Source organism: Haliaeetus leucocephalus, unplaced genomic scaffold (genome assembly GCF_000737465.1).
Source record: "Haliaeetus leucocephalus isolate CR32 unplaced genomic scaffold, Haliaeetus_leucocephalus-4.0 Scaffold657, whole genome shotgun sequence".
NCBI lineage: Eukaryota > Metazoa > Chordata > Aves > Accipitriformes > Accipitridae > Haliaeetus > Haliaeetus leucocephalus.
In genome coordinates, this window is record NW_010973093.1 from 1,665,730 (window position 1) to 1,679,180 (window position 13,451).

A 13,451-nucleotide genomic window follows, 5' to 3' on the forward strand; every position below is an offset into this window, starting at 1 on the left:
AACCGACTTGGATTTGTTTCAAAAAGCCAGCATGAAGGAGGATGAAGTGTTCCTTCCAAGGAGATGAGAATGGCAACTCACCTCTAATCGGAGCACTAATGACTCGCCTTTGGCTATTCATTTTCTAACCATAGGATCGGAAGCCTCTCTGCCAAGAGAGGTTGTGCAGTCTCCATCTTTGGAGGTTTTCAAGAGCCAACAGGATAAAGCCCTGAGTAACCTGGCTTGGTCGCATAGCTGATGCTACTTTGAGCAGGAGGTTGGACTACAGACCTCCTTAGGTCCCTTCCAACCTGAGTTATTCCATGATTCTATTATTTTCATCCATTTTATATCTATCATCTTTGGCTTCCTTCAGATATCAAACTGATAAAGACTAGGTTTTAAAGTTTGTTTTTATAAAGCATGGCCAGAAAAAAATTGCGAGTTTAACTGCTTTGTATGACTGAGACATGTGACCCAGACAGAAAGAGGTAAAAATCTCTGTATGAGATGAAAATATCATGATAGCTCTTCAAGGAAAAACAATAAAAAGGGTGAGAAATGACAAGTCTTTTGAAATACATATCACAGGCCTATATGCATTTGCAAAACAAACTGGAACTGCAAAATAACTACCAAAACAGGTTTATAGTACTACAGCCTCCAGTGTCCTGCATAATAAGGGCCAAGATGACTTTTGGGCATAGTCTCCACTGGTTGCAAGGTTATATATCATACAGTCTAAGCTGCTCCTTCATGTCTCCTTCAGACATCTCTCCAAATGTGTCACTTTTTTCCTTCATGAGCCTGAAGATGGCAGCCAGCTGCTCTCTCTGAACCCTGTCAAAAAAAAAGGACAAGTAGGAATAGCCAGTCCCCAGAAGGCACTTTGAGCAAGAACACCATGGTCAAATGAAACACAAAGCCAAAAGCAGGTCATTTTACAAGCCTTACTGGCTGCAGGAAATCTGCCCATGGGAGATAAGAAAGAGATAGCCTCTGGTTCTCCTTCCTGCACCTTCCCATCTATCCAATCATCCTGCACATCTCTCTGCAGTTCTTTAAATATGGAGTTAAAACAGACTGCTGTAACACTACCTTTGGAGTTCCTTAGGGCTTATCTATACTCAAAGTTTCAAGATAACTCGACATGTGGAATTTCATAAGACCAACATGTCCCAATTTAGCAGACTCCATAATGAAACTGGATTAAGCATCATCAGCACAGTGTCCTTTCATTCTGTAATAAGAGTATGTAGATACAGAGTAATTCAGGAATAGCTATTAAATTTTAAATGCGTACCCTACCTGAAAACTAGAGACCAGACTACCTTCCAGTGTGGACATGACTTTAATCAGCCACTGGAAGATAAGATCACAGACAGAAATTTGCTTTGATTCGAGAGTTCATCTGCCAGTGTCAAATGGTGACATGGACTCATGTAGCCAGTCCAGCAACAAGATGATCCCTGTGTGGGCAGAGGCTGACCAGTGGACCATCTAGCTCAGATTTCCATCCCTAGAAAGTCCTGTAGTAGATGATTAACTCCCTTCTCCCCATAAAAGAACATATCCTGATTTTCCGTAACCTGAAGCAGTTAACCATTGTTGTATGTCCTGCAGCACAAAGATTTGTATCTGTCACAGGGCTTTATTTGAGGAAACTTTGTAGGAGGGCTTATATTGGTTATACATCTACTGATCATCACTCAGGGACACAGAAAGGTGGGCAGCACAGGAGTGTCACTTTTTCGCAGGTAGCTCACGAACTGATGCAACAGTCTACAAATCCTCTTTTAGGGCAAAATGAATGTGCCCCTTGGCTCCAGTCAGAGCTGGCTGTGGGCTGGTACGTTCTCATTGCTGGACTCTACGTGATTGGGGTCAGACTGCAATATTGCCTAGCACACCTCATATCTGAATCTCCTGTGTGAGATTAAAAGAACCAATGAGGTTGTGGTGCTTTATGGCTGTAACAAGGGAGAAGCAGTTTCTAATACTTCAAGGCTCATTTTGCCCTTACATGACTGTGGGGCTGAAATTCAGTGATAACTTAGCAGCTCAGAGCACAGATCTGCCGCAATCCCAGCTCCTCCTGCTTGTTTAGCTTCTTTAGACCTCCCGTGGGCTAGAAAGACAGACTCTGGCTTTTACTTCCACATGGTCACCCTGTCAAGAGTCCTTTGTCCCCATCACAGCCAGCTTTCCACATAGGACTTTAATACACTGTAATTAATCCATTTAAATGCAGGCCATTATTTAACCTGGAGTAGTCTTCCTGCAAGTCCTGTGTGGACAAGCTATTAGTTGTTCCACTAACAGGAGGGATAGAAATACCTATTGACAGGCAAAATGAGGACACAATCTTTGCTTGAAAGAAGAGAGGACAGCATCAACACATCAGAAGCAACCACACCACGAACAAGATCAATGGAATGAGACAGTCAGGAATGAGCAGAGGAGCCTTCACGTGCTGAGCTTCTGCAGAGTGGGGCTCTGCATTTTCCCCTCTCCTGGACTAAGCCCCAGCAGAAGCAGGAACAGCAGGCTGTCCTCCCAGCACCATTGCAGCAGGCAGGGCAGGAAAAAAACAGATCCTGCCAAAAGAAAGCTCATTTGCCAATTCTTTTCTATTGCAATTAAAATACAATTGTCCTAAGGCCAAACATATTCTGATAATGATGTGGGATCTTCTGGTTACGAAACCTCTGGCCGTAGGCTGTCAAGCGCCTGGATTTGTCTGTCTCTTCTGTAATTTTTTGTGCTTACATGAATAGCATCCAACTGCCCTTTCCAGACAAGAGGAAGGGAAGCATGGTCATTAGTGATCAATATTTTATTTTAGATCACTGCTGGGCACCAGAGGGCATGTCTCCAGTCTGATGTGGAGAAATTCAATACACAGCTTTGCCTCACGTGTCTGAAATGCATGCCAGCTGGGAGTGCTCCACACAGGTCTGCATCCCTCGCTTGTTATTTCACAGACATTAACACTGCTGAAACCTCCCCAAAGGCCCATATCCTTGTCTCTAAACCTCCAAAATCAAGATCACAGAAAATATTCACTCAATTTTTTTAAGCACAACATCAATGCATTTTGGCTCTCCCCTCAACTTTAAATATCATGACTGTGTGTCTGAAAAACAGAAATAAAAAAGAGCTGTTACTTCTCTGTGCTACATCATCTACAACAAAGGGAGAGCAAAACAAAGGTAAAGAGAGAAAAGAGCCTGGGAAGGAAGAGTAAGGCATCAAAAACATGAAAGTGGTTTCAAAAAGGAGCTTCTCCTATCAAAGGTGACCTTGCAAATCAACTTTGTAGTGCTCCAGCTTGGAGTTTGGTTTTTTTTTTTTGATTATTTTGAATCAAACCTATCCCATTCACAAGTAAAATCATTCTCTCTTCCCACAAGTGCTGTCCTCAAAACTACTTGGATTTAGGATGTCAAACAGGATTTTACTTATTCCTGACAAAATAGATGAATTAAGGATTTTCAAAGCAGTCTAATTCTTCTTGATAGGCAATTGAATTTGCATACTTAACTCCCTCAGGCTCTTTTTAGACATTTCAGTCCAAGACTTCTACAATTAATGGAGGTTTGGGGCAGTGAGCCATAGGTATGTTAAAGGTGATCTCCATTTCAGGAACTGCTAGGTACCCATGTTCACACCAGCTGAAATCCTGGGCAGAGCTCTGCCTTGGGAACGTTGCTAATTGTTCTGCAGCCAAACAAGACCAGGATCCTGCTGCAACGCTGCATTGCTCCAGCAGAAATAAGGGAAAATCCCTGACGTTCACCACTGGTCTGACTCTATTGTTAAAGAAGCCAGTGGAATCATTTATGGGGTAAAAGGCATAGGAGGGCAGAATGTACCTCTAACCTAAAATCCAGATTTTCAACACAAATCTCTTGAGAAAGAAGTTACAAGCTGCTAGAGGCAGGGAGAACAAGCACAAACCAAATAAACTATTCAAAGGTTTATTGGACCAAACAAAGGCAATTTTTACAGATTCAAGCCACTAGAATTACAGTCCTTTGTATAAGAGCCACCATCAGATACAAAACAAACAAACAAAACAAACAAAAGTAAAAAATACCCAGACAGCCATTTGAGTTGAAGAAATCGTTTGACTCGCTGCCACTAGCAAAAATCTGGACTCAGCTATAGACTTTGCTCGATGTACATATTGCCATGTAACTTAAACACAATGTATATAAGGCATTCTTTGCATAGTTGGGTGCTCGGGACACAGAGTCAGCCAGCCAGCACCAAGGGGACACAGCAGCTGTACCAGCGGGATGTTGAAGCAGAGGATCCAGATGTGCCTAAATTCATATGCAAACCACTGAACACGCTTGCAGTTGTCGGCTGGGAAGGGGCAGCCCAGCCTCTTCTAAAGCTGAAGCCTCCTGCTGTTCTTTAAATGAGCCCTTTTATTAAGAGTTTGCCAACCCCAGGCGCTGGAAAGGACAACTGTGTACAAGGTTTCAAGTATTGTCTGCATAGGAATTAAAAAGGGGGGAAAAAAAAAAAAAGCAGCCTGTTGGGTTTCCGATATGTTTGCAGCGTTAGCCAAGAGGCAGTTGTCCGGCAGTGAAAGAGAAACTTTGAAGGACACATCCCCACCTAGCCTGATATTTCTACAACATTGCTAGAGGACTGGGACCCTCTTCTCACTCTTGCAAACCAGCTGGGTTTGATTTGAAACCTCCTATGTCTGAAGCAGGTATATGTGCCCAGCCAAATTCATCTTCTATATGTGACAGAGCTGAGGAGCAATGCTGAGCTCTGGCTCCAGTGGACAAGCCACAGGGCTAGCAAGAGAAGAGGACACTGGAATAGCAAGCGGGCAGAGGAATGGGGACAGTGTCTCTTCCAGGACTCCCACTATCTCATCCTGAGCCAGAGGGAACCCCTGATGCCGTAGCTACCTCCTTGGGTCTCTCCTCTTGGGAACTGGAGTAGGGAAAAGTGAGAATCCAGATATTAACAGCAGCCAAAGTGTGGTCTCCTAAACCTCCACCACAAGCAGAACAGCTAAACTATCAATCTTCATCACTTCTAGAGTCTTCTGTCTACCTACAGAATCAGCTCTCTGCTAAAATAACTACAGAAGCAAGATTTGAGTCAGTCCAGCTACCATCTGCCATCCCTCACTTGGACCCCACTTTATCCCTCCAGCCCTCAGAATAAAGCAGTGTTATACAACACTTGAAATCATAGGCAGTTCCCACCCTCCAGCAATAAAGAGGAGTTTGGCCCCAGGAAGCAACATAGTCTGGTCTAAGGTCCAGGCTGGTCTGGGAGAAGAGCTATGGTTCGCTCACCCCAATAAAGGAACAACACAGATTTCATGTCAGGCCTAATACATGGTAATGAACACAACTAATAGACTCGCTGCATATTTAGTGTCCAATTTGGGTTCTGTTTGGGGGAGAGGGAGGAAGGTTCATCCCAGCCCCCCAAACACAACTCAAGTCACTGCTTGCGCCCAGCCCCAGTCCATGGAGCCACACAACAGGATCTCCTCAAACTTGACACCACAGGAGTTTTTGAAGAACTCAACTTCAGACCAAGAGGGGATCCCAAGTTTTGAGGGTTTATGGATTTCTCTTATGGGTGTGTTTGGTTGGTTTTGGTATTTCTCTCAAGCCTTTAAAGATGCCAAGGGATGCCTTTAGGAGGAGGCTAGGGACAACTTCATATAGTCTTCAGTTCTGCAAAGAGAAACAGGGAGAGAAGAGAAATCATTTCAGTCATTTCACCCCTCAGGTTGGTTCATTATCATTCACATAAATGAGCAGGGGGAAAACTCAGTACGTGTGTGGGGGGAAGGCGAAGCAACTTCCCACCTCAGGGCAGAACAAGCCACTGTTGGCACACCTCGTGCCTCTAAGGAGGAGGCACTTTGCTTCATCAACTGCAGCAGGATAGTCGAAACCCAATCAGAAGTGTAAATCGTTTTGCCTGGCACCAATCTAAGTTACAACCTTTCTGACCTACTGATGAGAGCTGAAGCCCACCTAATTGGAAGCCTTCGTTAGCTCCAGGGGTTACCACCTCACTGTCCTGTGCAGAGCCTCCCTGGGCTGCTGGCACCCTTGTCCAGCCCAGATCCCTCTTCTCACCTGAAGCCAGATGAGCCAGGAATGAGTACTGGTTTCACAGGGCAGGGTGCCTGAACAGGTCGACCTTTCTCAGTCCTCCTACAGCTGTGTGTGTTCAAAGGAAGAAGGCAAAAATCGCAAGACTCTCTGCAGGTCACAAGGCTTCCTTTTGATGGGAAGCTCTCCCAATGTCCCAGGGAAGGAGAGCGAAATCATTAGATGTGTTTTGTGAGTGGGGACATCCAGGCACTCCCTGAGGTCTTGCAGCATGTTGTTAGCAGAGCCAGGGCTAAAAAAAAAATGTGTTCCCTTGTTCTCAGTCTGAACCTTTCAGACACTCTGCCCTTACTTCCCCAGCATTTCTCATGGCCCAACCATCCACGCTGGGAAACACCTGACAGTAGGCTGGGCAGCTGCCCATGGACACAGAGACCTGCACTGAGGTAAAGGGAAGCTACAAGACACAGTGCCTGGGTACTTACAAACACTCACAGATGCACCCCAGCCTAATTCATCCTGGATTCAAGAGGGTTCACTGTTCACAGGTAACACCTGAACCCCATTTGAAAGTCCCTTACTCCTGCCAGCCACAGCATGAAGGCAAGTTACAGCCTCATTTCTTCCTCACTCTTCTGCAAAAGGTTGCCTTCTCCAGCAGCCTCGTAAGTGCAGCCAGCGACCCAGATCCCAGATGGGAGATGCAGGGTGAAGCATCACGTGGGACCTCAAGCAACACTGCAGAGGCTCAGTGGCCAGCCCATTAGGACAAAGAAAGGAAATTCTCCGGAGTGGATAATCGCTCTGCGGGATTCGCAGCACTGAGGATCGGATCATCCTGCTCAAGTCACGCAAGCATAATCAGATTTCACGCGTGAGGGCATAAGCTTGTTGCCACGGGGGCCCAGAAGGAGAGGTCCCCTCCAGCATGCTGCAGTTGGAGCGGGGAGGGATGGAGGACATCAGGGAGGGTGGAGGAGGAGGCTCAGTTGCAGCCTGCAGCCCCTCACAGGGATACTCACCTCCTGGACAGGGCCAACAGCTGGGGTGAGATGATCTTAAACCAAGCATGAACTTAATAGAGGATGTCCGTCAGAGCCATAAATTCCCCATCTGCACAGCAGGGATACCCCTTTCTGCTCCTGGAGCAAGCTGTGAGGGGGATTAGACTAAAGAGCATGAGGCAGTCCATCACTGGGGACATCAGGGCCATATAAACCCCCAGGCTGAGAAGCTCTGGCACTGCTGCCACGGAGCCTGAAAGACTTAATTAGCTTGGTATGGAGGCTGAGAGCTTTGAACCACTGCTTATCCTTGGCTCTTCCCTCCTTTCCATTCACCTTGGATGATGAAATCAACCTGATCAGCATGCTTTCCCCCAGCAGCACATCAATCAAACCAGGTTAGGGTCTTCTTTTGCTGGAAGCCTGTATCCTTTCTTCAGATACAGATTATCCAAATATCTCTGCTCTGGCCCAAGCTGAGGGCCAAGTCAGTGAATCGTATGATTTGTCAGCTGGACATGCTTCTGTGCAAGGAACAGCTAGAGAACAAGGAGCTCAGACAAGAGTGGGTCCTGGATTATGAGGGAGGCTCAGGTACTGAAGGTCTCAAAAGACCATGCTTCTCCTGAAGCATGGAAACTGGGTGTCCTTCTTGTGGCCTCAGAAGCATTCCCCTCAATCCAACTCAGCCATGGCATTGGCACAAGGCTTCTTGCCTTTGAGAGCAGACAGCATCCCAGCACTGACAGAGGGGGTGGGCTGGTGGTATTCCCATCTGCATGTATCCCTCATGTGTGCAAAATCCTCAGCAGGTCAGGAAATCCTGCAGCCCATCCATAGACTATAGCTTTCCAAAGGAGTTCTGACCCACTCTAAGGAGATCCCAGAGCATCTTGCTGTAACCACCTCTGGTAATTGCTTATGCCCTTTTCAGGAATAGTTTCACTCAGAAAGCTGATTTTCAGAAGCATGGAGCATTCCCAGCTCCTTCCCCTGGCAGAGAGGTAAGGTGCTCGGCTTGTCGGGACCATCAGTCCTCTGGTCTGAAATCTTGGCAAGGAGGGCAGATAGCAATCTGGCTTCAGACAGGCTAGGATTGACCCTTGAGGATCAAGAGCAGTGAAAAAAAGCCCTGGGCAGATCCAGCAATGAGTGGTCAAGCTCTCCCCAGGCAGTTCTCACTGCTGGGGATGGTCCCACCACTGCTTCCTATTTCTTTACCATGGGGACAGCTACCATGTCATTTCTGGTAGTGACCATAACCCAGTCTTGTCCAGGATTGGGGTATTGCAGGAAAAATATGAAGAATGACATAATAAATCTAAGCTTTCCCAGTGGTCCTAAAAGTGTGGGCCAGTTGCTTCAGCCAATAGGTAAAACACAGAAAGAGAGGACTTAAATGCAGAACAGGGAGAGACAGTCAGTACTTAGAAAAGAGAAGAGCGGGAGAGTGAGAGGTACCAAAGGGAGCTTCTATCAACACAAATCTGAAATTCCTCCAGCAGGACAGAAAAGTTGAAAGGTGCACTCAACCTTGGGAAATACCTAGTGCTCCTCAGGAACACCAGGAAAGCAGTTGAGACTGCTGGAGCCTGCGTGGACCAGGGAGCGCAAGTCCCATTGCCTTTAGGATAGGGGCCAGCAAGAAGTCAGTGGGGTCGGGGACTGCGTCACCCCCTGAGCGGACCTTGCCCACTGCTGTTTCAAGGCAGAAGCCTCCCATGTTTCCCAGCCACAGCAGCAACAGCCGAAAAGGCCAGAGCACAGCCAGGAAGGTGGCTCAAGCTCCTGGCCAGCTCAGCCAAGAGGCTACAATCGCCTCCTTCAGCCCTGTGCCCATCCCCTTGCAACACTCCTGACGCCCCCGGCCAACGCCGCAGCAGTAGGGAAAGCCATGGACGGGCCAGCCTGTCCTTTCCTCCATCACTCAGCGTTTGTGCTCCATCTCGCTGTCTACCAGTTTGCACCCAGCATGGTGCGATGCCCTGATTCCCCACAGCCCTTGGTCTCTCCTGGCCGCAGGGGAGCCGCAGGAGAGGCAGAGCCAGGCTCCCAGAGAGTTAGCAGATAGAGAACGGCAAGCTGCCCATGCCGCGCAGGATTAAGCAGAAGCAGATGAAGACAAGTCGTGAGCGTTGGGTGAGGGAGACGCAGAGCAGCAGCCACAAGCTAGGACAATTCAGGACCTGAGCCAAAAGAAAAAACCCAGGAGCTCAAGCAGAGTTGCTGTCTGATCTGAAATCTCAGGCCAGGGCAGGCTCAGAGACTCACACCCTGCAAAGGCTATGGGGGAGCTTGCAAAAGTTTCCTCTCCAGTACAGGAGGAGGAGACAGGGAAGGGGCTTCCTGGCCTCCCCTTCCCTGGATTTCTGAGGGAGGCATCCTAGTTGCTCTGTTTTTAAAGCTGCTGGGGACTCATGACTCAGTCAGATGCTCTATAAATAGGGCCAGAGCTCAAGTCCACTGACATCTTGGAGGTCAGAGGACATTTTCCCTGGGGATATGGTGGAGGCAGGGAACAGCACTGGGCCACCAGGAGACTCCCTCCTCATACAAGTGGAATCTGGCACGTTCGGAGGGAACATCAGAGCAGGGGGAGCTCAGGAGGGACCCCCAAACACACAGTACCCCTTTCCTACAAGAGGCAGGTGGGAAGAAAAGGTGCCTCACGCGCTGGGTGTTTTGCAGCTGGAAGCAGCCTTGCCCATGGTCAGTGCCATCCCTGTGGCTGGTGGCTGCAGTGAAGCAGTTGCCAGCCTGACCTGAAGAATCCCATGGCCCTAGGCTTCGCAGTCCCCTGCTGCTACTCCTCCTCCCTCAGCCCAGGACGACTATCGTGCTGCAGAAGATGAAAAGCAAACAAATAATAAAACCCCAAAGAAAGCCCAAACTTACCAGCTTCCCTCATCCAAAAGAAGCACCATGCTGGACAGGACAGGACAGGACAGCAAAGCCACTGGGTTGGGGGGGTGAAGATTAGCAAAAGAGAAGGGACGAGAAAGAGACCCAGATCCCATGCTATACAGAGGGGGGAGCAAGCAAGCGAGCCAGGGCTATGTGATGGCAATGCAGGGGGTGGACAGGGACAGATGCTGATGGAGAGCTCTCCCGAAATGCAACCTCCCCCAGCCCAGTCCCACCCACTTATTTTTGGAGGGCTAGTAGTGGAGATGTTCAAAATAGGTCAAGGTCTGTCAACACAGTCATTAAACCCCTGCAGCTGCTTCCTGCCCTTGTGTGCTCCAGAGTTGTCACCACAAGCATTGTCTCATTCAAAACCAGACTTCAGCACAGTTCTCCCTCAAACCACAGCTGCATCCCCACATTGGTCTGGGATGTCTGGCAGAGCAGGGAAAGGTCTCTCCTCTCTGCCATTCCCTATAGCCAGTGTCCATCCAGGGCACCCTGCCTTGCTGAAACTCCAGGGTCCAAGCCCAGTTTTATTCAGTGCCTCATAACCAAGAGGTCCTCTGAACCCAGCTGGGGAGGAGACAGGTTTCCATTGCTAAATTACCACCAAGAAAAGGACTGAACATGAGATTTACAGCCATCCAATTCCCCTTGCATGAATTCCAACTTGCAGTCGAGCCCTAGGCTTAAATCTAGCCTGGATTCAAGCAGTTACTCCTCAACCCATCCGTGGCTGGCCAGGAGATGTGAAGAGAGGATTGAGAGGCAGGAGAAAAATCTGCTGCTACAATGGGTCCCCTGGCTGCAGGAACTGAGCCCATTAGGCAAGGAAACTTGGCAGCCATCCCTACCTTCTCCTCAGTCTTACACAGACTAGACTGCGGTCTGGGGGATCACCTGCTCTATCCATGAGTGCACCTGCAAACAGCAGAGCATGTCTGAGCAGTTCGGTGCCATTCACTCAGACCCTGCTCAAGGGGTCTGCAAGAGTGCCCTAGCTAAGGCCCCATGGGGCAGCTTCTGGCTCTCCACCCTCACCTCTTCCTAAATCCCAGAAACAAGAGAGAGGACAGAGAGGAGAAACCTTTTCACAGACCATCAGATGGGATCTGCTCTCCTTTCTCCAGCCAACACACCTAGCAAAGAGCAGCAAGGACAGAGCACAGACAGCTCAACCCCTTGGCATCACCGAGGCCAACCAAGACTTGGCTGGGACCTGCTCTGCCTCATGGAAAGAGAGAACTGAAAGCAGAGACCCAAGGGGTCATTTCTCCTGATTGTTTTCTCTTTTACTATGTCTGGAGCCTTGTTGCAGCTGTCAGTGCTCAACAGAGTCCTGATCATACTCCTCTCGAACTGCAAAAAACCCCCACTAACCTCTTTCAACCTCAAGGGAGGTTTGAAGAGCAGCTGGCAGAGACCACTTCAATCTATCCATGCAAGCCAGGCCCTGAAGGCGCACTGAGGAGCCCTTCCTCATCTGCACAAGGTGCCCAGCCAGGACAGCAACACCTAACAGTCGGCCCCTGTGGGCTGTGTCTCACGCCGACACAACTCAACCCTGTCTGAACCGGGGCAAGCTGCACTGCTACAAGTCATATTTCTCAGCCTTAACTAGTGCTTTGCACCATGGCAGCTACAGTTGGCAATAGATGGCCAAAAGCCTCAGGTGCAGAAGAGAAGGATTTGGGAAATACGCTGTGCTGGCTTGACTAAGGGCTGCATCCTTCCCCTGCACTCTTCCCCTTCCTGCCCAGACTATTTTTCTCCCCCAGGGGAGCAAACGCTACGTGCTTCTGTTCTAGAAGTACTGGTGACCCGCCAGGTGTGATCAAGCACAACCACCACCTGAGCAGATGTATTTGCCAGCTAGACTTACTGTCCTCCTCCCTCACTGAGCAGTCCCTCTATTTTTTCAAGACTGAAGTAACCAGAAGCAGGAAGTTGCATCACTCAGTAAAGGTCACATTCCTTCCCCTTTTAGTCCAGATTTAGCACCAGTTTGAAGCCACAAGACTCAAGTGAATACTAGGCGAGACAACCACAACTTCTGGAGTGATGCAGGTTAGAGCAGAAGTGGGGTTTTGGTTAAATAATCCAATCTACTGCATGCCTGTCCTCTCCTATCTGAAGTCCTATAGCTCTTCCTGGAAAAGGCAAATAATTCTTTCAATGGCACCTCCAAAATTAGGGGTCCCCTAAATTAAGACTCATGGACTAGTGATCAACACAAAAAGTAGCCTCAAGGGGGTCTGGGAGACCCACTTGCATTTTTGGGAGGTTGCTTACAAGCTGCTTCACACAGGAACCTGTTGGTCCATGGGAAAACCGGAGGAGTGACAGGGCTAAAATCAAAGACTAAGCCTGTCTCAGCTTCAGCAACACACCTTAAGACTAACTACCCACTCACTCAGCAGCTCTAATTTTCCAAATCAGTAAACAGAAGTGGTTGTGGGATGTCCAACTTCAGGCATCCAAGATGGAAGAGGTGAGCATCCGAACGTGAGAGCCCCCATTCCCCCCGAGCACTCATGGAAAGCGAGATGGAGGCATAGGGGAGCGGACTTATTAATCTGTTATGAGGAGGGAAGGGGAGAGAGGTGGTGAGGGAGGTGGGACAGGCGGTCAACTGCAGCTCAGAAACAAACACTCCCCCAGAAAATGAGACCAAAAAAAAAAAAAAAAAAAAAACAACCAAAAAAAAAAACCATTAGCAGATGTTACCAGTGGTACCACTACTTCTAAGAAATAGTGTGTCCTTACCAAAAAGATTTGCAAGAATGTTTGTGGCCGAGGACCTAAGGTACTTGCTACAGAGATGTGAGATCAGAGGTCAGCTCAATCCTGCAACATAAAGGTGGCAAACCTGGGTCACAGCAGATCAGCAGCATGGTCAGGGTGCACGGAGTCAGGGAGAGGGACGGGACTGCCAGGGGAGAAGGATGCAGGACTGGGCTGAGCCGCTGCACTCAGCTCGCCCGGGAGCTTACCTGGCAGCAGCCCTGCCCCCTTACACCACCCGCGAGGCCTGAAATGAAAAGCTGCTGATGCTGCAGTGAAGATTTGGGGGGGTAAGCCAGCAACAAAGCAAGACAAAAAAAATTCACAAAGCTGCCTTAAAGAAATGAACAACACAAATATGGAAGAGAAGAAAATAAAGGAGCAGTAGGAAAAACACATCTGCCAATGGCCCTCAGTGTGGAAAGCTGCTGAGAGCCTCCAAGGGACCCAATGCCCAGGCACTGTCCATCAGTTCTAGGTGCACTGTCCTGCCCTGGGACAGCTCCAGACGGATGTGAGCAGCGATGCCTGGGAGATCCCACATGCCCAGGGAAGGTCCATCACCCCCTGGAGCCCGTTCTACAGTCCCGAGTACAAAACCCCTATCCCACTGCTGTCCATAGGCAACGTCCCCTCAAGTGTCCCCAGGTGATAGCAGGAGCATTTT

At 48.6% G+C, this 13,451-nt stretch overlaps 1 protein-coding gene across 1 annotated transcript in view; it reads right to left on the bottom strand.

Moving 5' to 3' along the window:
- Window positions 1–557: 557 nt before the first annotated feature.
- The window catches only part of MXRA7 (matrix-remodelling associated 7), a 29,475-nt gene continuing 16,581 nt past the window's right edge, over window positions 558–13,451 (bottom strand). The window contains exon 6 of the mRNA XM_010579482.1: window positions 558–822. Coding sequence (XP_010577784.1) covers window positions 708–822 — 115 coding nt within the window. The 3' untranslated portion in view covers window positions 558–707. The remainder of the gene's footprint in view (window positions 823–13,451) is intronic.